Source organism: Anastrepha obliqua, chromosome 3 (assembly GCF_027943255.1).
Source record: "Anastrepha obliqua isolate idAnaObli1 chromosome 3, idAnaObli1_1.0, whole genome shotgun sequence".
NCBI classification, from domain to species: domain Eukaryota; kingdom Metazoa; phylum Arthropoda; class Insecta; order Diptera; family Tephritidae; genus Anastrepha; species Anastrepha obliqua.
Genome location: NC_072894.1, coordinates 22,700,437 through 22,726,055, shown reverse-complemented (window position 1 = coordinate 22,726,055; position 25,619 = coordinate 22,700,437). Strand labels below are relative to the sequence as shown.

The 25,619-nt window shown below is 36.5% G+C and overlaps 1 protein-coding gene across 4 annotated transcripts in view; it reads right to left on the bottom strand.

Annotated features, from left to right (window-relative positions):
* The window catches only part of LOC129241007 (calcium-binding protein E63-1), a 221,754-nt gene that overhangs the window by 82,689 nt on the left and 113,446 nt on the right, over positions 1-25,619 (bottom strand). Inside the window, exon 1 of one of the 4 annotated variants that reach the window (XM_054877124.1) lies at positions 23,055-23,174. The exons of the other annotated variants lie outside the window; for them this stretch is intronic. Coding sequence (XP_054733099.1) covers positions 23,055-23,088 — 34 coding nt within the window. The 5' untranslated portion in view covers positions 23,089-23,174. Of the gene's footprint in view, positions 1-23,054; positions 23,175-25,619 lie in introns of those variants that run through there. 4 annotated transcript variants of the gene reach the window in all.

Sequence of the window (25,619 nt, the reverse complement as noted above, 5' to 3'; positions counted from 1 at the left end):
CAGTATCTGTACTCCTACACACACAAGTGCAAATAAAGCGGCATACTATCGCGTGTTTGTGTGCACTCTCCTATATCCGGTGTAACGGCGTTCAGTTCCATGGTATCTGGACTCCTGAACCCAGAGAAATAAAGTGTTTAGTCTCATGTTTCACAGCCAGTGGCCAAATTAGCCTGGATGTAACATAAGTATTTTCTTCTCTTCGTGACCTATTATATTGTAATATTGCCTCTGTTTTCAAGCTGTGGATGATTAGTACCCTTTCTGGTTAAGGCTTTGCCTGGTAGACGCTACAGTAGTCCGGAAGTCGGACAGATAATTCCAGTCCTAGTTCTTTGGAAGAGAATTGGTTCCAAGAATAAATTTATTTCCCTTCTTCTCCATGGTCTTTGAGTTTGCCACCCTCTTCTTGACGGGGTGTTAGTCGTGAAGAACCTATTGAAGGTGGGTTTAGGGAAGGTGGTTTTAGGGAAGATTAGACGATTTTTTGATTATAACTATTCATAGTATTCAGTATAGAAGCGTGCTCGAACCGCCGGGTTTTCCAGAGCTCCACACTATGAAGTCTGAGCGCTGAAGCGGCGGACACATGTTTTTTTTACCAGATTTTGAGCAGGCAATTTGATTAGCACCTTGCGGGCTTTATTTGGGGTAGTACTTAAAGCGCCGGTAATTCATAGAAATGCAGTTTTTTGGACCTTTCGCAGCAGTTTCATACAATTTGCCTTTTCAGTGAATGGCCACCACACAAATATTCCATATAGGAATTTACGAGTACATAGGTTAATGAACCAGAAATCTGCATTAAAACTAGCTCACAAAGATCTATTGATATACATTTCGGGCACTGCCTATTATATTAACATGGATATTATAGAAAGGGTACATCCCAAAGGAACTTAGAATCCGCCGCACAAGTATTTTCAAAGACCCACAGTCGATGAGGAAATTAAAAATAACAAAGAAAAATATGTGAAAAAATTCCAAGCCGACTCAACCCTCTTCTTACAGCTCGCGCACACACAATCGGCATATCACGTCCAGAACGACGTTAGATGACGATACGTAGATCAAAAAAAGCACATTCAATTGCAGTTAAATTATATTAATATTTAAAATCTTGCTGCTAGGCTTAAGTTTAGCTATAAACGATTCAGTAGATAGAAATATGTATCCAAAAAAAAAAAAAATAAAAAAATTAAAAAATTCCGTTCAATTCCTTGTGAAGCATCTTAGGGTGCTACTACTCGTATGATATGTAAGCGTTTTTGATATCTAATTCCTTTAATTAAGTCATTTATGTTATTATTACTAATATTACTATACTGAAAATTGAAACTGCAACCAAATTATAATACCATATAATTTACTTTTATTTCAACTCGACTCATTGCCTTATTTGGAATAAAAAAAAAAAAGATTCCAAACCAATTTAATATTGCGTATACGCCGCGGTGTTCGTAACAGCATTGCTACCAGTGAAAAAAGTAAATATCTATTATATTGCACACTGTCAAGATAACTGTCTTCTTTATGCGATTCACAGCATTTTACTACATACATTTATATTTTCTCTTTTTTATTCGACATTTTCTTTGTATTTTTATTAGTTATTTTTTGCTGATATGGTTGCATGTAGCACAGTCAGTAGGTCAAGGGCGCCTTTGCCATTTTTACTTCCGTCTTCACTTTTCACGTATGTACATACATTAATGTTTTTGGGCCACATTGATATAACAGATACATATCGTATGCTTCGTTATGCTGTGCAATTTGTGTTTGGTACTTGTGGGGGCTTGTTTTGCAAAATAAGTAAAGCCATACATTGGCAATACGAAAAGGTTCCATTATTTTACGCAAGTATTTATACTTCCTGAATGATAGATTTGAATGCTTGCTTTATGTAACCTTACCTTTTTTCTGTGTAAGTGGGGCAATAACTGCACAGGTTCAGTTGGATAAAATATAAAAATATGTGTTTCGACTGCAGCACAAACAATAAACGGGAAAATGTATTCGGTGAGGTCTTAAGTGCTGCTCTAAGCTCGTCAATGCGAGTTTACTGCTGCAAAATAATTCAGTCAACACACTCGTATAATATTTCCTGAGTACGAACATCAAATAAAGTTCAAAACAATTTTGAGACAGTATAATTTTTATAGCGGCTGCCGCGTCCGACTAGCACAGCGCTTGAATTATGCAGTAGGCATGTGACAGAATCGGTTTCTTAGCGTATTCCTGTACATTAAAAAAAACTTCCTATTGCGCATAAAAACGATCGAAATGACTAAAACACAAAATGTTTGTTTCGTTCGTGAACAGTCAAAATTTTTGTGAGCTTCAAAAAGAGAACCGAACATGTTTTAAGATAGACGAAATTTGGTGCAACTAGCACTTTGAAGGAGCAAAAAGCGATCACTAATAAATAGTAGTGTATTTTAATTTAATTCAGAGTGCAAGTATGCTAAATCTTTTAATATATAGCGCTAAAGCATGAATCATGCTCCATAATTTTCTGCAAAATACTGTTGAGGCGACAGTTATTGGCAGGATGTATATTAGGCCGGGTCGATTTGTGGGGAGGCAAAAAAATCCCCCATTGCTCTAAGAAAAACATATTCTAGGGATCTAAATAAGAAACTTTGCCGAAGGAACCATACCTCTAAAACGAATTCTGATGCCCCCAATTTGGGTCGAACTTTTTAGTTTCTTTTCTCATCTAAAGGCCAAAAATGGTGATATTTTGAAATGATTGTATGGGGAACCCCCCAGGGGAGTTCCAGGGGGTGTGCCACTGGCATGGGTGGATCGGTCGTCCAAAGTTAGTGGGGGTCGGTCATACATTTGCACTCGATTGGAGCACTCTAAATGGGTCAAAGTGGGATTTTTCGTTCGACCCAAATTGGGGGACATCAGAATTCGTGTTAGAGGTATGGTTCCTTCGGCAAAGTTTCTTATTTTGATCCCTAGAATACGATTTTCACAGAGCAATGAGCGGTTTTTAAATCGACCCGCCCTAATGTATATGCATCTGGGTCGATTAGAGTTCGTAGAATTGCATGCCATAAGAACTGCCTGAAATGTCTGCTTCATTAGAGAGTTTTAGCGGATCGCGCAGTGAGGCAAGTGGCGATGCAGGTAGCGAAAAGAAGGCCAGGTAGACCACTTACTACACCATTGGAAAAACACCATTGAAAACGACATGCGGTGCAGAAATGTCAGCGAAGAGACGATACAGGGCGGGTGGCCTGGAGACTTCGCACAAGGAGAGTCGACCCGAAATAGGATAGGGCTATTATTATTATTAGAAGGCCATTACGCACTGCGACCAGAGCTGATCTATTGTGAAAGGACTATTTTTATAACCCTAGAGTTTTAGGCTTTTTAAAAATTTTAGCACAATTTTGGGTTTGTTGTTCCAAAGATTGCATGGAGATACTACGATACCACCAAGGTGATGAAGTCTCTGTCTGCCCAACGCAGGACATTCACAAAGCACATGTTCTGAGCTTTCTATGTCCATTTCGCAAAAGCGGCAGACATTGGTCTCAGATAGACCAATATTATTTAGATGATACCTCAGGCTGTAGTGACCTGTAAGATAATCTGTTAAAAGACGCATATCTACTCTGTTTAGTGAGAGAAGTTTGTTAGATATTCCTTTGTTGGGACTTAGGAATAGTTTGGCTAGACGCTGACCGGCACAGTTTAGCCAGTGTGCGGCAAGTTTTCTTTCTTCCCATTTTCTAAGGAATTCATTAATGTGGCCTTTTGTGAGTCCACAAAAAGGCTCAGGACCAGTAAGTTGCATATTTGCTCCTTGTTTTGCAAGGTCATCAGCCATTTCATTTCCCTCATGTCCTTCATGTCCCGGAATCCAGCCTAGTGTTACTATGTTGAGGTTCCCTAACGTGTTGAGAAGGTTTAGGCAATCATTTACCAATTTGGAGGTGATAGTTGTTGATAGAAGGGCTTTTAGAGCCGCTTGGCTATCTGAAAGTATGTAGATGTGAGTACCTCTCATTTTCCTGCTAAGGCATTCTCTCACACATATTTCGATGGCATGTATTTCTGCCTGGAATATTGTTGGGTAGAATCCCATCGGAATCGATTTTTTGAATTTAGGCCCATTGATTCCTGCCCCTGTTCTACCATTTTCCAATTTGGACCCATCAGTAAACCATAGCTGGGAGCCAGGTTTGGAAGTGATAGAGTTAGTTCTCCAGTCTGTTCGTTCATTGATTATAACTTGGAAGTTCCTGAAGAGTATTGGTTTGGGTGATAGTATATCATCCCTATGAAGAATGGGACTATGTAGGAAGTCTTCTAAGATCTTTAAATGTCCTTTCATGTCCCCACTTTTAAGTTCAGATACACCTTTTAATCTTAAGGCACTCGAGCGAGCTTCCCTTTCATAGGATAGGGCTAGGTTAAAGAAGAAGAATTAACGCATTTTAATTAACGTCCTTGTTTTGTAAGTTGTGCTAAGTTATGTAACTGCATGCATAAAATGTGACGAGTCTTGACGTTTTATTAAAATCGAAAGACCTTTCCATTTCCACGCAAGCAAAAACACGTTTGGCGAATGTTTTGCATGTAATTTTGGCAACTGCCACTCAGTGTCAAATTACGTATCTGATTTTATTTATGGCAGCCTTTTTCTTTTGACTTTCCAATCGCAATAAATATTGGATATCATCCTCTGGTTGTATAGTAATGCGACATTTGTGTCAACACATACTGACATATCTAATATCAGCGCGAGAAACTCATGCACCTACATATCGCAAACCTTTTCCATATTTATTTTTGCACACATACATATGTACATGTATGAGCGTATGTAAAATATTTGCTTGTGTAAGTAAAGCCAGACGCATATATGCAAATATTTGCATACAACACAAACGCCAAAGCTAATAGGGCTGCATCATTACTGCCTTTGAAATTGCCTTCCGATTTGTGTTTGAATGTGAAGCCCTCGCAGTAACAGATATACAATTTTAGCATTAAAGCGTAAAAGAAACAACTTTCTAACGTTGTTTAGGAGCTTATGACTACTGTTAGCCTAGTTTTATGGTGCCAATTGCAGTTGCGGAACTTTTACTAATTTCTTTGTTAGTTTCCTCATTTCTTGGTGAGTGCCGCAGGTGCGCGTCATTGTGTGTGGTAGGAGGAACTAGTTTCAATAGCGATTGAGGCGTACCCTAAAACCCCGCCAGTCTACATTCAGCAAACTATTATTGTTATTAGTTGCCTGCTTAATTAACCTATCCTACTTTCGAGCATAAGCACATGTAGGTGTATGCTTGTTTTTTCGTTTGTGTTCCACGCAGTTGCTGCCTATAATTTCCATATTGTTGGACATTTTTGTACATATATCTTTGGGCATAGTTTGTTTGCCTCTAAGCTCTTGCTGCAATATTCATCTGATTTACCTCAATACATATTTACAATTCAACTCGGTCGCTGAAAATTGTAGTCTATCTCCTTCCATTCTACTTGCTTCCGTTCCAACGATTGCATGTTTCTAACCATTCAATTTACTGTGCTTTTGTGAAATCTAATAAAACTTTCGTTATTTGCGCTGCAAATAAAATTTTGCCATTATCGCTAAAAAGGAAGCGTGTTTGGGACGATACACAAAAATACTTTCAAAGTAGCTACATTCATACATTTGTACGTCTTTAAAAGTAGCAAGCAAGCGACAGCAACATTACCTAAGGAAGGTATACCTGTGCTTAAAGAAATTATGATTGCATTTTATTGCAGCATAAGTTTTCATCATCACTCTTATTTATATTTATATATTTTTTCTTTTTTTTTCTTAACTGAATGAGTTAGGGAATGCATTAGAAGTTATATGGTATACAACTAGTTTTAACAGCGCAGAGAGTGTAGAAGCTTTTTTATTTGAAATTAATGTATTTTGTTGAGGCAATTCTTGACATAAAAGGACGTGAAATAAAAGTGTGATTAGGTCTCGGTGTTTTAGTACAGACTTTTAAAAATTTTGTGCGACATATGTATAATAAGTTTTTTATTACAGTTGAAAATATTCACGTGCGGGTAGTATGCAGGGTAAGCCACGAAAAGAAATCACACGTGTGCCTTCTTTTGAAGTATCTGAGAGTAGAAATATAATATGAATTTCAAAGTACATATTAAGAAATCACGAACTGTTACCAAATCTTTCAACTTCAATGCTTGGAACTTTCACCGAAGGCCCAAGTAGCTAGTGTGCTCTTTGTTTTTTTGTTTTTAAGTTAGTGTAATATTTTATATTATTCCAATAAATAATAATAATAATAAAACCCAAAAGTTATATACAAAGCCTCAGTACGCCATTTGCAGTCAAGGTAACACATAAATAAAAAGAATAGACATGAAAAATATTGGTCGGCCGAAAATCATTCATCATCACCATCATTTTTCCTCTAACACCTGGGGGAGCATAGGGTCGCGGTAAAACATCTGAACCGAGTCCGATTTTTTGCTAACTTCTTTACCTCCAGCCACGATTTTTCAGCTTTCTCTGCTTCCTTGTGCGAAACCATGACGTTTTAGGCTTTCCCAATTTTTTGGCAGACCTGGGGATTCCAGTCAAGTGCGCAGCGACAGATTTGCCCGGAATATTTCCGTAAAGTGTCCCCGATCCAACCCCATTCACGCCTTTTTATAGTTGTGCGACACCAAATTTTGAGAATGCTACGAAGTCCTCTATTTATAAAGGCTTGTAAGGCTGCCGCTAACTAGCCATGTCTCACAACCATATAAAAAATTGTGAGGGCATTGGATTTGCACAAGTTCAATTTTGTCTTCACAGATAAACTGGTTGAGTTCCAGAAAGCTCCAGCGCTTTTTGCCAATCTGGCAAATCTATATCTTTCTTTGCACTGCTATCCATCGTAATCTTTTCATCAAGGTATTGAAAGGAGTCGACAAGTTAAATTTTCTCTCCTTCAATAACAAAATTTGAGGATATATTGGCATTTATTTTCATTGCCTTCGTCTTTTGAATGCTTATTTTCAATCCATATAGTGCGGCTTCGCTTGCTAGGTCACTAAGTCTTCTTTGTTTCTTCGAGATGCTCCAAGAAAGTCCATTGGATGCCGCGAAGTTTGCCAACGAGAGATTTATGCAGAACATTGTCGAGGACTAGCGAGAAAAGTATAGGCGACATTAGGTAGTCTTGCCTAACGCCTGCGTTGCTTTTGAATGGCTCTGATAAGCGGCTGTTGTCTATACTAATATTATAAAGAGGAAAACTTTGTTTGTTTGTTTGTTACGAATAGGCTCAAAAACTACTGGACCGATTTTAAAAATTCTTTCACCATTCGAAAGCTACATCATCCACGAGTAACATGGATCATATTTTATTTTGGAAATAGGGCTCGAGATATAGGTCAAAACGTGGACCCGGGTAACCTTCGGATGTGTATGTACAATATGGGTATCAAATGGAAGCTGTTGGTGAATGCTTTAGTCCAGAGTATCTTTCATGCCGCTCCGTGACTAGGGTCTCGAGATAGAGACCAAAACGTGGACCCTAGAATGTGTTTGTACAATATGGATATCAAATTGAAGCTGTGGGTGAATGCTTTAGTACAGAGTATTTTTCATGCCGCTCCGTGACTGGGGTCTCGAGATATAGGTCAAAACGTGGACCCGGGTAACCTTTGGTTGTGTATGTACAATATGGGTATCAAATGAAAGCTGTTGATAAGTGCTTTAATACGGGGTAATTTTCATACCTATTGATGATTAGGGTCTGGAAATATATGCCAAAACGTGGACCCGCCGTGTCTTTGAACCGAATTAAACCAAACTTACACACATTGTTAAGGAGGTATTGAAGATGGTTTCCGTATAGTATGGATACCTATTGGTAGATAGGGTCTCGCGATATAGGTCAAAACGTGGACCCGGGTAACCTTCGGATGTGTATGTACAATATGGGTATCAAATGGAAGCTGTTGGTGAATGCTTTAGTTCAGAGTATTTCCATCCGCTCCGTGACTAGGGTCTCGAGATAGAGACCAAAACGTGGACCCTAGAATGTGTTTGTACAATATGGATATCAAATGAAAGCTGTTGATAAGTGCTTTAATAGGGGGTAATTTTCATACCTATTGATGACTAGGGTCTCGAAATATATGCCAAAACGTGGACCCGCCGTGACTTTGCACCGAATTAAACCAAACTTACACACATTGTTAAGTAGGTATTGAAGATGGTTTCCGTATAGTATGGATACCTATTGGTAGATAGGGTCTCGAGATATAGGTCAAAACGTGGACCCGGGTAACCTTCGGATGTGTATGTACAATATGGGTATCAAATGGAAGCTGTTGGTGAATGCTTTAGTTCAGAGTATTTCCATCCGCTCCGTGACTAGGGTCTCGAGATAGAGACCAAAACGTGGACCCTAGAATGTGTTTGTACAATATGGATATCAAATGAAAGCTGTTGATAAGTGCTTTAATACGGGGTAATTTTCATACCTATTGATGACTAGGGTCTCGAAATATATGCCAAAACGTGGACCCGCCGTGTCTTTGCACCGAATTAAACCAAACTTACGCACATTGTTAAGTAAGTATTGAAAATGGGTTTCGTAAAGTTTGGTTGTAATTCGGAGCACTGGCAACGGGTACAGCGTTCTTTTGAGCCAGCCATAATGTCGCTTACTTTTTTAACGCTTGGGGCGGAACTGAACTGTCAAATTGACAGTGTGAGTTACAATGTGTCAATATTTCTTTCTGATTTGGATGCCATAAGGAAAAAGCGTAAGTGCAACATGTAAAAATTGTTTGTGAATTTTTTTGGAGTGGATTTTGGAACAGTGAATAATTTCTTACGAAATTTGAGAATTTAATGTGAAATCCGAATGAAATTATGTGTTCGTGGAAAAAACAATTTTTTTCGTTTTTTCTTTTTTGAAAAATATAAATGGATAATGGTTAAAAAAGCTCCAATGCTTAATAAAACATATAAATTGAAACGAAAAATTCATGGATGATCAGGAAAAAGACGGTTGTTTCTTAGTTATTCATTTGCGTTGATTTGAAATTTAAAAACAATCTTCTTTTTTCCTGATTTTCAATTTGTATTTTATATTTACTCAAAAACAAATAGAAAAACAAAAAATATTGTTTATGCCAAAGCGATTGAATAAAGAATAAAGAAATAAATAATATGAAAACCATATATTTTCTGTTCTAAACCATATCTATTCTATTTTAGTGTGCCCAGCGAAGGGGGCGGGGTTTGCTAGTAGTATATATAGTTAAAATTTTGGTAATGGGCTTTAATCAAAGCAATAAGCTTTGGTGGGGTTTTACAATCTGCAAGTGCTTTCTAGATGCAATTGCGTTGGATGCTGTCGCAAGCCGTACGAACGCCAATAAAAGCCAATTGTAGCGTAGTTTGCCACTCGTTTGCTCAATTATACTCCGCAGAGTATTGATTTTGTCGATGCATGAGCGATCCGCTCTAAAGCCCGCTTGCTGCTTGCGCGAATTGATAGTAGCATAATATCTCTGTAATTTGAGCTCAAGCTTAGATCACCTTTTTTTGGTATTTTTATTATTACTTCGTATTGCTGATGATGGAAAGGAGATAAGAAGGATGGCTCTCATTTTGTGCTATATTAGCAAGCATAGCAAGGAGCTGAGAGTCAAGATACTTAAATCTAAGGAAAAAGTGCTGAGATAATTCCACCTCATCCTCCATACCACTGACGCAAAAAGGACTCAGAGCATGTATACTAAGCGGTCAATGTCCTGTAAGGGAAACCACGAAAGTCGAGAGCTGAGATTTTGTTAATATCATGACCAGAAAAATTTCGCGGGCTTACAAGTTTGTGCACTTGCCCAGCGTTCGCTGAGTTGACGAGAAGCCCACTTTTCCAGGAGTAGATCGTAGGTAGTCAAAGGGATTCCAATCCTATCGTTTCGCGGGGTAACTACCTCAGAGGTTCTTTGTCTATCCGCCTCGGAGTTTCCTGCAATGTCGCTATAACCAGGTATCCAGATGACCTTTTTATCGGATGCGATCGAAAATCGAGCGGGCATAAGTTAGGTTATGTTGTAGCGGCTGTCCACTGTGAGACACACTCAGGCTTATAGCTCATTGTGATACTACATAAGAACTTCTCCTGATCTCGCTAAGCCCAATTGGAAACTTTTCAAAAATTTTAGCTGTTCCCTGATTTCCACAGTCTTCCAACTCATTAAAAAATCGCCTACCCAAAGTGGAGAATCTTCGTCCAGCAAAAGATGGTGCGAGATCGTCACTTCATCTTATTCGTTTAGATAACTTCTGCAAAAGTCAAAAGTCATGTGTCTATTATAAAAGACCTCAATGTGCGAAGGCTACGCTAATTTTAGCTTAGTAGGGATGTCGAGCGGATACACATCAACATGGATAGTAAAACCATGGCTTAAAACTCATGGCAAATGTTTGACGCCACTAGCTTGGCACAAGAGCTCGTTACCGAACACAAGTAAAGCATTTTGCCGAATATTGAGATGAAACATTGTCAAAATGCGAAAGAAGGCACGGTGAAGTGATTTTCTAGCACAGCGATGCTCGGGCAATGCAGCTCAAATCTTAAGACCTACCTGATGATATGGAAATGGAAAGTCTTAGCGCACTCTGCGTTTATCCTACACATTGCTTTTCCCCCGACTTCCTCCTGTTCCGATCAATTACGCATGAGTTGGTTGGGTAATGCTTTCGCTTATGTGAGCATGCCGAAAATTGAGTCGCCTTTGGGACCGTAAAAAAAAATAAGAATTTCTTTGAATGCAAAATTACTAGACTGCCTGAAAAATGGTAAAATGTTGCGGCCATGGGCTGTAGTATCAAAAAAAAAAAAAATGCGTAACCATTCGTTCACAATTAGATTTCAAACAAATTCTTTGATATTTGCGCTCACACAAGCGCACATCACCATTAGAGCTTTTACTGTAATTCTATTAAAAACAATTACAACTGGCCGAGTTGAGCAAAGTAAGATTTTTTTTCTTTTCGAATATCCAGTTCCAGGAGATACTACATATAAATATATCAATCAAACGCTCATAGTGACATTTCTCTTTTAATTTTTTTTTTATTTTACTCATGTCTAGTAATTCGTCTGAAACTTTTCCATGTAACGGGATGCTTTAATTATAAGTTTCACTCATTCTACGATAAAGCAGCTTGCCAACTGTTGCTAGTTTTTGCTTTGTCAATTTGTTCCCACTCTCATACTTATACATATACACTCAGAAATCATCAACAGCTGCAACTAGAAGAGTAATTGTACAGCAAAAGTTTTTGACCAACAATAACCTTTGCTCGTGTGATCGGGATGTCTATGATTACTGTGAACAACGTTTCACTTTTTGCGGGAAAACAGTTCAAAGTTGGAGACTTGTCAGCAACTTCGCAATTTGTAATTACCACAATTTTTAATCACCGGTTTTAGAATAAAAGTTTGGAAAAAGTTGCTGTAGCTAGGCACGTAAGGAAGGGCAACTTCGGTCCGAACTGAACTTTGTATACCCACACACATTTTTGTAAAATTTAATTTGGGCTGGGAATTGCTGACTAAAATTTATTTTGGGATTCATATAAAAAGTGGACGTGATTGTCAAGCGATCTCAATAACATTTAAGTCGGGTCTGAATGAGGGGGAGAGCAATACATATGTATGCAAAGTTGTTATCAAGATATACGCATTCACCCAAAACTGGGTTTTTTTTAAATCAGTTGGGCTTATTTATTTTTTGTGTGTATGATGTGTACCAAATTTAAATAGTTTTTCTTTACTTCTAACATAGATCAGTTTTTTTTAGTTTTATTGAAAATTACCTTTATAACTCATATGGGCGTATAGACCCATTTCGCCCATTTTCAATACCAAACTACTTCGGATAAAGGGTAATATAGAATATATTAATTTGTGCCCGCGTTTTCGTGCGCAGTCACGGACAGCCAGACAAGGCTAAATCAACTACATCCCTTTTGATTCTGAGCACTTTTATATATACAGTCACTCACACCTTATTTAATACAGAAACGATTTTTATGCAAAGTGTTCTATACAGGGTGAACGATATGAAGTGTTACTTATTCAAAACACCATAACTTTTTTGTGTGAAATTAGTTTTTATTGATTTCAAAGACAAAATTGTTCAAAAATGATTACAATTTCAACATATACTCACTTTAGCTCGATATGACCACCTTTTGCCTTGACTATAGCCTTCAAACGTTAAAAAAATGTGTTGCATGCTGCACGAATGTGATCTTGAGGTATTTTGGCCCATTCTCGTATAATCGCATTTTTCAGCGCATCCATACTGGCATATTTTTTAGTCCTCGCCTTGCGCTAAAAAATGGACCAGATGGAATAGTCCATCGGATTTGCGTCTGGCGAGTTCGAAAGCCATTTTGTGTGGACGTTATGAAGTGTGGAACATGATTTTTTAACCATTCTTGATTCACACGAGCTTTATGAGACGGTTGAACGTCCGAGTCCTGTTGGAACGTCCTTGGTCTACGACCGAAATGTTTGCATGTCCACGGCTCTAAAGCAGCTTTTAAAACATTTTCTCGATAATAAGTCGCATTCACTTTGACACCAGGCTCGATCAAAACGATTGGAGAGCGTCCATCAGCGGTCACTGCGGCCCAAACCATTACTTGCGATGGGAAATTGCTTCGAGTGGCCATACGTAGGCTCAAATTCTCGTATGAGCGTTCGGTCAAGTAAACGCGATCGTTTTGAGTGTTTATGAACTGCTCAATTGCGTAATTTTTTTTCATCCGAAAACACAATGTTAGGAAATTGGCCACATTCGTGCAAGCGCAACAACTCCTTTGCTCTTTCCGAACTTTTTTTGCTGGGGTGAAAGATCGTGTGCTTTTTTGGAACTTGTAAACCTTGACCTTGAGCTCATTTTTTAATATGCGTCGAATGCTGTCTTGCGATATTTTCAGTACTTTGGCCATTTTTCTTCCACTTCGACGTGGATTTCGTTCAAGTCGAGCCTTCACTTTCCGACCCATTTCTGGCGTTGTTGCGGTTTTTTTGGTCCATCTCCATAGCGTTTTTCAATGCTACCAGTATCATTGTAACGTTTTATAGTGCGATACACAAACATTTTATTCACTTTGAGGTGACTGAACTCACGAACAATGGCTGGTTGTGATTTTCCAGCCAAATATAACGCAATCACACTATTACGTTTGAATTCCATCACAGAAAAAAAAAAATTCAACAAATCTGAGACGCAAATGCTTTTGATGGCTTATAAACAATAAATTGAACTGTCGTTAGAACGTTGATGTCTTGAGCTGTTTTACAGATACAAGCAGTGTGAAGTTGGTAACACTTCATATCGTTCACCCTGTATATCACAATATTTTGCGAAAATGGAAGACCAGAGTATGCAGATATTTTATTTATTTTGTTTTATATCATTTCTCAACATAAAACGCAAAATGCAAAAAAAAAACTACCGCAAATTATCTTTTACTCGAATTTGATTTAACCCGAGGTAAAAAGAAAAAAAAAAATTTTTACAAGAATTGTTATTTTAACACAATTTTCAATATTTTATGAATTTTTCTTAAATCTCATTGAGCAAATAGAATGAGATTTTTGGACGCCTGTACGAAGCATTTAAAATAGTTTGAGGAAAAGACTCTGAGACTGGGTAGGTTTAGCTTTCGCTGTTTAATAATTTATTTCTTATAAAATATTTAATGAATTAAAATGTATAAGACCGAAATAAATTCTTAAGTGAGCTTTAACAAGAATTTTTTAATATTATTTTAACCTAATTCTTTTTTAACTCGAAATTTTTTGCACGAAATTTTTGGAAACATATTTATCGTGTAAAAAGGGAATGAGGTGTACGTACAGAAAATTTACGCCATAGCTTCAATGGTGCAGTTAAGAGTACCGGCATTCCCAGAGCAAGTTTCTACAAGCAAAGTATGCGAGAGTTTGTACAGTGAGTTTGCTATATAGTATATACTAAATTTAGCTATATGGCAATATCAAATTTTAAGTATTTAACCAATTTTTACCCCGGGACCGCGTATTTCGATAGAAAAGCGTGCGCTAGTTTTGGAGCATCTCAAAAAAGGGATGCCGCATCGTAAAATAGCTGAAATTGTACATATAAGTTCGTCAACATCTTAGCACATTATTCAACGCCTTATAAATGAAAATCGTAAATAAGAGACGACAGCCTTCAAATAAACTTTCACAAATTAGTTGTGTGCGCCAAGTGAAGAAAATCCAGCAACAAACGCTCCAAAGGTAACTGAAATAGCCAAAAAGGATTTAGGTAGGACTTGTCATCCAAAAACTGTTCGAAGAATACTGAGTGAAGCAAATTGAAATGGCAGAATAGGAATAAGGAAAAAGAGCAAGGGTTTGCAATTTGCGCGTGAGCGTCTAAATAAGACCGCAGCATTTTGGAGGGCGGTGCTTTTAGCAGACGAGGTAAAAATAAACTTATTTGGACCAGATGGCAGGGCTTTTATATGGTGCGAGCCAAAATGTCCGTGCCAAAATGTGAGAGCTACTATAAGACACAGCGCTGGCACGTTATGGTTTGAGTATGCGTGTCATCAAATAGAGTTGAAAATTTCACCTTTATCGAAGAAACAATGAAGAAATATGTTTTTTTTTAACTTGTGCAAGAAAATTTGGGATTAAGAGCTGAAAAATAATACATCGAGCATGCATTTCGCTTTTATCAAGACAACGACCCTAAGTACAAGTCACAAATAAAATAAAAATTGCTAGTATATGAGAGGGGGTTCAATAAGTACCTGTGTTAGACATGTATCAAATAAGGTGTGAGTGACTGTACGAGTATATTTATATATCAAGAATGATTGAATGCAATATTGCGCCTATTATAGAGGTGTGAGGTCACACTGGTGCTGATGCGTGAGAGTAAAGCGAAAAGGCGAACGGGAAAGCAAGAAGAGGAAGAAACTACATGCGCTGCGAATAAATTGCACAAGTGTGACGTCACACACACTGTATGCACGCCACCCTTCTCGTATCTCAATTCCGTTAGGCTGCTACGTATAACAGTTATGTAAACACAATTATAATACCTTTGTGCGCAAATGTGCGGGTATAAAAATACGCCTCTCCGCGCCTGTATGCTCATATGTGGGTATGCGTGCATCGATATGTGAGTATGTACATGCAATTTGATAGCAATTGATTTGATTTATGCATACTCCTATGCATACGTATGTATGTATGGCCCTCAATAAGAGGCCATGAAACCGATGCGGGGAAAGGAGTATTTATAGTATCCAACTTTTAATTATTTCAGCCATAGGGTAAACAAAAAGTTAAAAGTGAGCCAAGGTTTTGTTTTAAAATCCAAACAATGCTCATTTATAGGTTTTGCTATCAGCAAACTAACTACATGAGTACTACTTTCTGATCCGTTAATTTGTAATATTATAATATGTAAAACTCCTTAAAAGTAATCAGCAGAGCTGGCAATGACTGGTTAATGGAGAAAAATTACTGGACCTAAAGGCTGTGCAACAGCGGAAAAAAATGATTAGCATTTTATGATAACCAAATGAGCCTGCAGTGGCAACAAGACTTTGAATATAGAAAAAGCATGATTTTAGTTATGTATAAATTGGGGGCCTAGTTGAGTGGCTTGGCTGTCCCTGGATAGTAATTTTTTATTCAAATGTCCATTGCTTTTATTATTAAAATTTTTTTAATAATTTCAGCAACGCTGTACTTTGGACTTTATTTTAGCCAGTAATACTAAAAATGCATTTAAATACAACATTCCCTATACTCTTCTACTTATACATTTTTAGTTCTTCATCATAACACTCAGAGTCTACAAATTTTAACCAACTTTATAAGTAGATTAAAAATAATATCGCAGTTTTTCATGCTTGTTACTGACAGTTATGTAGGCGGAACTAACATATCTATTTTATGGCACGCTTTTTTATGTTGAATAGCAAAGAGTTTTTGTTTGAAGCTTTTTCAAGGAAAAAATGTATAATTATTATTTTTATATCAGAAAAGTAGTGGCGAGTAGAGCACTCGTACTTGAATAAAAAAAATAAATAATTGGCGCGTACACTTATGCCAGATGTTTGGCTGAGCTCCTCCTCCTATTTGTGGCGTGCGTGTTGATGTTGTTCCATAAATGGAAGGATCTACACTTTTAAGTCGACTCCGTATGGCAAATAATTTTTATGAGGAGTATTTCCATGGCAGAAATACATTCGGATGTTTGCCGCTGCCGAGAGGCAACCGCTAATAGAAAAAAACTTTTTCTATTAATTCCAACCCATTCGGCTACGGCGGCCGACCGCTCATACTTTATTAAACTATGCCTCGCATTTCGGTGTTGGGATCAAAACTATGTAGCATCTAGCGCCAGTATGTAAATATATTTTTCGAGTTTACGAGGGTCGTTTGAAAAGTCCGTGCAAAGTCAGACAGATGGCATTACTGGCGGATATCGAGATTACGTTTAGTTAGTGACATCTCTTTGAAGAACACACATCAAGTTTGAGCCAAATCTGTCCATTTCTTTTTATTTTGCTTTGAATCGAGGAAGTTGAGTGATTTTTCTTTTCCTTAACGACAACGCACCAGCTCACACCTCAGTAGTTGTGGTCGCAAAATTAATGAAAATGGGGTTCAAACCCGTTTTAAATCCCTCTCAGACTTGGCTCCCTCGTGTCTCTTGGACTACTATTTGTTCCCCAATTTGAGAAACAGCTGGCGGGCAAAAGATTTTATTCAAATGAGGAGATGATTGCAGAAACGAATGGCTATTTTTCAGACTTGAGCAAATCCTATTATTCGGAACCGATCGACAATCTAGAACAGCGTTGGATGAAGTGTATAAGCCTAAAAGGCGACTAAGTCAAAAAATAAGAAAGGTTTACCCCAGACAATTAAGTAGTTTTTATTTTTGCACGAACTTTTCAAACGATTCTCGTATATGCAAAGTAGCTACATTTTAAACTTTTATTGAAATTTCAAGCAATTCAATTTTTTATTTTTTGACGTGATAACGTCTTATAATTCGATTTAATAGGCTGCACGCACGAAAAAATGTGTCGTTACCTTACTCATTAGTGTTACCTTGCTCATTGCCGTTACCTTGCTCATATGTCGTTACCTTGCTCATTGCCGTTACCTTGAATGAACTGCAAGCGAAAGCGCGGAACGAACGACAAAGCAAACAAAGCAAACGAACGGCAACGTTCGACATCTTGCTCTCTCCTACTTAAGTGAGCGTATATGTGTATGTATATGCACATATGTACATACATATATAAATTCACGTATTTGTATTTGCATATGCCTTCTTATTGATTATTATTAATTTGATTTACTTGAAGAATTTAAAATAAAACCAAGTTTGTCAATAATACCTGTTGTTTTAATGTTATTATTATTTTTTGAAGTGATTATGTTATGTTATGTGATGTTATGTTATGTTATGTGATGTTATGTTATGTTATGTTATGTTATGTTATGTTATGTTATGTTATGCTATGTTATGTGATGTTTTGTTATGTTATGTTATGTTATGTTATGTTATGTTATGTTATGTTATATTATGTTATGTTATGTTATGTTATGTTATGTTATGTTATGTTATGTTATGTTATGTTATGTTATGTTATGTTATGTTATGTTATGTTATGTTATGTTATGTTATGTTATGTTATGTTATGTTATGTTATGTTATGTTATGTTATGTTATGTTATGTTATGTTATGTTATGTTATGCTATGTTATGTTATGTTATGTTATGTTATGTTATGTTATGTTATGTTATGTTATGTTATGTTATGTTAAGTTATGTTAAGTTATGTTATGTTATGTTATGTTATGTTATGTTATGTTATGTTATGTTATGTTATGTTATGTTATGTTATGTTATGTTATGTTATGTTATGTTATGTTATGTTATATTATGTTATGTTATGTTATGTTATGTTATGTTATGTTATGTTATGTTATGTTATGTTATGTTATGTTATGTTATGTTATGTTATGTTATGTTATGTTATGTTATGTTATGTTATGTTATGTTATGTTATGTTATGTTATGTTATGTTATGTTATGTTATGTTATGTTATGTTATGTTATGTTATGTTATGTTATGTTATGTTATGTTATGTTATGTTATGTTATGTTATGTTATGTTATGTTATGTTATGTTATGTTATGTTATGTTATATTATGTTATGTTATGTTATGTTATGTTATGTTATGTTATGTTATGTTATGTTATGTTATGTTATGTTATGTTATGTTATGTTATGTTATGTTATGTTATGTTATGTTATGTTATGTTATGTTATGTTATGTTATGTTATGTTATGTTATGTTATGTTATGTTATGTTATGTTATGTTATGTTATGTTATGTTATGTTATGTTATGTTATGTTATGTTAAGTTATGTTAAGTTATGTTATGTTATGTTATGTTATGTTATGTTATGTTATGTTATGTTATGTTATGTTATGTTATGTTATGTTATGTTATGTTATGTTATGTTATGTTATGTTATGTTATGTTATGTTATGTTATGTTATGTTATGTTATGTTATGTTATGTTATGTTATGTTATGTTATGTTATGTTATGTTATGTTATGTTATGTTAAAGTATATTATGGTATGTTAATGTTACCTCATTCTCTATATCCATACAAAATATCTATCAAACAAATAAAATTAAAATTTTCTTTTGAAAAATGCAACCATTCAATTAGTATTTTCTTATGACGTTATCACGTTAAACTATCGTCAGTAAACCGACTTTACAGACAACCTCTTTTTTTTATAGAAATGGGTGTTCTATTTATTACATTTAGTTAATAATATTGAAAAATAATTCCTTGCAGATTTTTGTGTGAAAAAGATGAGAGCAAGTACCTTTGGTTTAAATTTCACAATTTTTGAATAGCAAATATCACGCTTCTTTTTCTGACGATAACTCAGGTTATAATAAGCAGAACTCCACCCAATGGCAATTGTAAAATGAAAATATCATCATATAGTATCAGGTTCGAGCTGACACCGCTTCATATAGTTATTCAGCAATCAGTTAAGCGTACCCTGTTGAATATTATTAGGGAAGGTTCCGGTAGAAGAAAAGTGATATCCTCTAAAAACATGAAGCTGCTGAGTCTGCAGTTCTTACTTACTCAGCTACACAGTGGTGGTATCACCAAAGTTATCAAAATCGAAAAGAAGTTTAGAATTGGATTGAATGACAAGGTAAACTTGAGTACGCCTGGATTTGAAAAGAAACTCCAGGAGTGTACCCTGCACTGGCACACAGATGGCTCGAAAGCACCAGACGGTATAGGCGCTGGAATATATGTATAGAAGAAGAACAAAGCGTTCATCCAAGCGAAGGTGTATGCCATCTGTCTATGTGCAGAGATTAATTTAGACCAAAATTTCCGGAATGAACGAATTGCCATTCTGAGCGACTTAAAGCTCTGCGTTCCTATGAGATTAAGTTCTCCCTGGGCCTTGAGTGTATCGAGAAACTGAATATATTAGGAATGCTTTTAAGTTAAATGAAGTGGATCGCTGGATGGAAAAAACTTATAGTCATGCCATTCTATAATTGCGACAAACTCAGTACACCGCGAAGAGGACATTGAACAAGAATTTCGCCATACTCTTTCCTTCTCAAGAGGAGTGGAGTAAGGGGTTGACACTTAACAATTTTGACGCCCCAGTCTACACAGATGACTCTGAAATGAAATGTGGTATTGGAGTAGTTACATATCCCCATAGGCTTGGAATTGAAAAATCTGTACGTCTCTCTAATGCTTGCAGTGTCTTCCAGGTGGAATTACTGGCAATTACAGAAACTTGTAGGCTACTAACTGGAGGGTAATATCGCTATTCTTTCGGATAGCTAAGCTGCAATCCAAGCACTGGATTATGCTACGACAACCTTTAAACTGGTGGAACAAAGTAGGATTAGCCTTACCATCTTAACCATAAAGTTAGCTTAATCTGGCTTAATCTGGACCTGGGACATCGTAACATTGAAGGTAAATAAAAAGCAGATGAACTGGCAAGAGGTAGATCTGCTATGAATAGCGCTCTTGAGGAATTAGTATTCACCAGTCGCGGATTGTAGATGAAGCGAACAGACGACATGCAAAGTTAGCAGAATGTTATGTCCCTCCTAAAACCCGAAACAAAAGTCATCATTGATAAACATGAAACGACGGTACGCTTGGACACTCACGGCAGATATAACTGGCTTATGGTCTGTCGGGGTCACACTGTGACAGTTGTAAAAAACCAGAGAAAAAGTTAACGATTTTCCATTTCCTCTGTGAATGCTCTGCCTTATGGAAGGAGAGCATGTCGAGAGTCTCAAACAACTTATAAGGTTCTTAAACCGCACAGATTGGATATAGTCATGCTGTAAATAACAAGTTGGTAATGAGGATGTGCCAGCTAAATGGTGCGGAAGAGCTAGTTGAATTCTGTATGAATCACCATTTCAACCAGCCAACCAACCAAACAAGCCTAGATATAAGCTTTAAACCTTGAGGCCCCTAAGCCTAGATAGAGAGAACTTACGAACACTACCTGTATACCATACGGAATATTGCAGCATTCGTTATAATTTCAGGAAACCGGGTTTAGTAGAAATAAGCATCTACCGTTTTGAGAACTGAATGATGAAGCACCAGAATCCATTCCATCCTTTGCGAATGTGTTGCTGGTGATATGGAACAAAAAACCTGAGGAAGTGCTCAAATACATTAGAAGCCTACAAATATACGAGGTACATATATATATCGTAGGTTCGCACACGATACTACGATATGGAGAACACAGAAAGGGTGGCGCCTTCTGAGCGTACCGGTGTTCTGTGTTTGTTGACAATTGATTGCCACCTGTATAGAAAGAAAAAACATATTTCTGTGCAAATTTATGTGTTCACTATTTATTCCATCATTCCACGGCTTTCCACGCATTTTCGCTTGTGCTTCATTTTTTTTCGCTTGTTAATTCTTTGTACTAAGACTTCACAGCCATTGAGAGGGCGATAATAAAAATAATGCCTATAGATAGAGATAGAATTCAACCCATTTGAGTTACGCTGCACTTACACGTTTGTTTCGAATTTGAATGCAAAGTTTTTCAAAACCTTACTTATACTCTGATATTCTTGATAGTTTTGTGTGTACCCTTTTAAAATTTAAATTGAATACTCATTTAAAGTTTTTGATTAGTAGTACTTACTTTATTCTCTTGACTAGTTTTACATGAGAGAATAATGAAACTATCTGCAAAAAAAATTCTTAAAGAGTTTAGCAAAATTGAAAGCGTAAGAATTTTACTAAACTTATTGATTCCGTAAACACTTTTAGTAATAAGAGTTTAGTGATTTTAAAAATTTATTGTAACTATTTGCAGTTTTTTGATCACTAAACTTTTTGGTTGGTTGGTTACATTTACTCGCAAGAAGGGTTTTCAAAAGCATACAAACGATAATTGTGCTTTGTTGCCATTGAATTTTTGTACAATTTCTTCTAGCAAACAACAATGACACACTGAAGTTTGATAAACTGCACGTGTGAAAATGTATCGATGTGCTTTAATTGTCCAGAGGGGAAAATGAGGGATGAATCCACATGTGTGGATGGTAGATAGGTGAGAACGGGTCAGTGGCGTGGTGAACACTAACCATTTAGTAGAAACGAATGATTATTAAACTGCGTTGATTTTGCTCTTTTGTTTTGTGTTTTGCTCTGTTGCGCCTGCCTTCAATCATGCCGTTCAGTTGTTGTGTTTAAGTACTTCAATATGTAGTTTCATATGAGGTCGAATAGCATTCAGCACTTAATAGTAGTCGTTGCTTGGCTTTAGTGGCAATAAAGCAAAAACGGATTACAATTTGTATTTATGTATCGAAGTTGAAACAATTCTAAGAGTTTTGTTTTTGTTTTTCTTGGTGTTAGGTTTTTAAATGAAGGCTTGACTAAAGCAAGTCACGCGTTGCTTAAAACTGCGTTGCAATTGAAAAAAAAAAAATTTATCAGCTTTCACAATAGTTTAGTAAGTTAAGCATTGAAAGTAAAGCGTGAGTTTTATGCAAGGTTTATTATTTAAAAAAAATAAAATAAATAAATCACATTGAAAACCAGAAACAGCTCTAAATGGACTTGTGCTAGGAAGACAATCTATGTGACAAATAGTTGGATACCTCTTTGTTTGCTGGAAGAATGCACACGTTTTCAATTTATTGATTTTAGAGTTTTTGATTTTTTTTCTATAAGACTCTTGCCGCAAATGAGCGATAAGTATAAAATCGCCAGTAAAGAAAATTCTTAAACATCAGCGCGCTCGTTGAGCCACCTGAATGGCGCACCTTATAAAACTGTGTGTTCGGATTTTATATAAAGACTCAAATTAATTTTGAATTTTTTTAAAGTGTGTGCAAAGTTTGCGATATATGGTTCTTGTTGTAGTATGAACTAATATATGTTTTTATAAAAAACATAATTAAAATTAAAAAGTAAATAAATTGTCAAAACTCGCAAATATGTGGCGTGCACTTTCCCTTGAAGCTGATAGTATTTATATATTACATATATATGTAGGTGAAAGCATTAGCATTTTCGTATCATATTTCCTTTGTTAAAAATCATACAAATTTAAATCGTCTTCTCATGAAAAAAATTTAAGACATAAAAAAAAAATTATATTTAATTAATTCAAGCAAGATAGTTAACAAAAATAAAAACTACAAACCTAACAAAAAGTACAGTCAGTAAAATCACAACTGATCGCATAAAATATGTAATAACAGCAAACGACATTTATTTGCACTTGTACCTACGTCACTCATACGCTCTGTAGTACCCGCAAGGGCCTGTGGTATACTCACCATATGCACAATGTACTTATACATATTAAAGTATTATAGTATAAATAGTCACACAAGTAGTCGCAAGAAAAAAAACGGCTCACCTCGCACTTGACTGCCAATAGCTCTGTGATCCATTGCGATTGTGCTTCGTCGGATTTGTCGGCCGGTAAACTAGATGGACTCGGATTAGGTTATGTAATGAAGCGACCGGCTAGTTGATCGGGAGAAATAATCGGAAAAGGAGCGTTGTATAGCAGGGGTGGATGTGCTGGAACTCGGTTGGATAGGTGCAGGTGGACCGATGAGTACTATGACTCACATCGATTGTGTTGCTTGGGTGGTGTACACCTTGGTAAACAAATCGCCGTTTGTTGTTTATACAAATATATGTTTTCAATGTTCTTCAACACTTTTTTAACAGTACGAAATGTTCATTGCTAGACCGCAGTCAAATAATTTAAGAAAAATGTTTATTAGCGTTTTATTGCCTTTTCGCTGTAAAATGGACGGCACGGCGCTCAAATGATTTTATTGCTGGTCACTGCGAATTTTTCACTAATAAAAAATAATTTTTAAATGTGTACTCTATAAGTATGTAGTTAGATGAGCAAGTGTGTGCAATTTGGCCGCTGATAATTAAACTTGTATTTGTTTTTTTTATACAATATAAAACGTAAAGGTGTGTCAAATTCGATGCGGATTGAAATTTTTATACCAGCGCAGGTTTCAGTGAAATTTAATTTGGGCTGCCTGTTAATTTTTGGAATCAAACAAACTCATAGGCATAGTTATGGATGGACGAACGGAAATTTAGTCTTAACATAAAAAAGTGGGCATGATTTTCGATCTCAATAATTTTATGTCATATCTGAATGAGGGAGGGAATACAAGGTGAAGTCAAAAATAAACAAGACTGGAGTCATAAAACTATTTTTGATTTCGCCATCTTTTTAATAAGTTAGAGCGTTGGAAGTTACATCCCTAGCTGACATCCAGTGAAAGCTTGGTGACATTCGGTTGAGTAGAAGGGAAGTTATTGCGTCTAAGGTGTCAGTATATTTGTGTCATCGGTACAAAAATGAGTTTCGAACAAAGAGCTAATATCAAATTTTGTTTTGAAATCGGTAAAACGTTTACCGAAACATTTGAACTGATAAAAAAAGTTTATGGCGATGATTGTCTATCTCATGCCACAGTCATTGGTGGTTTACACGTTTCAGAGATGGTTGTGAGGACAAAAATGACAATAAACAAATGCGCTGGCAAAAATCAGTAATCACGGAAAACTCCATAGAAATTTTTTTTTTTTTTTTTTTTATTACAAACATAGATACAATATAAAATACATAACAATGTTTGTTGGCACTGCAACTAGTTACAGATAAACTAACGAGCAGTACAATTTTGGTTACATAAATAAAATTTTGTGAAGAGATTTTCATAGTCCCTTCCTTAAGTTAACAGCCATCATGCCAGATCATGTGGTTTAATTCGATGCAGTCGTCGAGTTAGGCCTGAGGTGTTGAGCAGATTGCTAGCTTCCTCGTTCACGTGCCTTTGAAGTCTATGGGAGTGGGCTTCTGCTTGTTTTTTAATTTCTTCAGCGACCGTAGGGATATTGAGGTCACGATGAATATCCTTATTGCGAACGAACCAAGGTGCGTTGAGAATATCTCGAAGGATTTTATTCTGGAGTCGTTGAAGTATATTTATATTACTTTGACTGGCGCAACCCCATAATTGCGCGCCATAGGACCACACTGGTTTTATAATTTGTTTATATATCGCTATTTTGTTATATATGGATAGCTTTGATCTTCGTCCAATTAGCCATTTAATTTGTACTACCTTCAGATGGATTTCATGCCGTTTAAGTTTTATATGCTCCTTCCATCGAAGCTTAGCATCAAGCGTCATGCCAAGGTATTTTGCAGTGTTTGCATGTGGTATTGCGGCACCTAGCAGCATTATTGGATAATGATTCACTTTTTTGTTGGTGAAGTTTACATGTATTGACTTGGTATTGTTCAATTTTATGCGCCAAGTTTTCGTCCATTCTTCAATAGCGTTTGTTGCAATTTGAAGTTTGGTTGCAGCTTCTTCAGCACTTTTTCCAATTGCTAGGATGGCAGTGTCGTCGGCGAAAGTGGCGATCAAGCTATTCGAGGGTATCGGCAAGTCTCTGGTGTATAAAAGGTATAAGAGCGGACCAAGAATGCTTCCTTGCGGCACACCAGCATTTATTTCTTCAAGGTCAGAGTATTCATTTCCTTGTTTAACGCGAAAGTAGCGTTCACTCAGATACGACTTTAGGAGGGCGCAAAAACCGCTTGGAAGGCAGGTATTTAGTTTGTTATTTAAACCGTCATGCCAAACCTTGTCGAAAGCTTGTGCGACGTCCAAGAATACTGCTGAACACACGTTATTCTGTTCAAAAGAGTTTTCAATTTCGGCTGTGATTCTATGCACCTGATCGATGGTTGAGTGCTTACACCGAAAGCCAAATTGATGCGAAGGTAACAAATCTTTAGAGTCGATAATTGGCGTCAACCGATTGAGGATGAGCTTTTCAAATAGCTTACCAATTTGAGGCAGCAACGAGATTGGTCTGTACGAGGAAACAAGATGTAGATCTTTTCCCGGTTTCGGAATCATTATCATTTCCG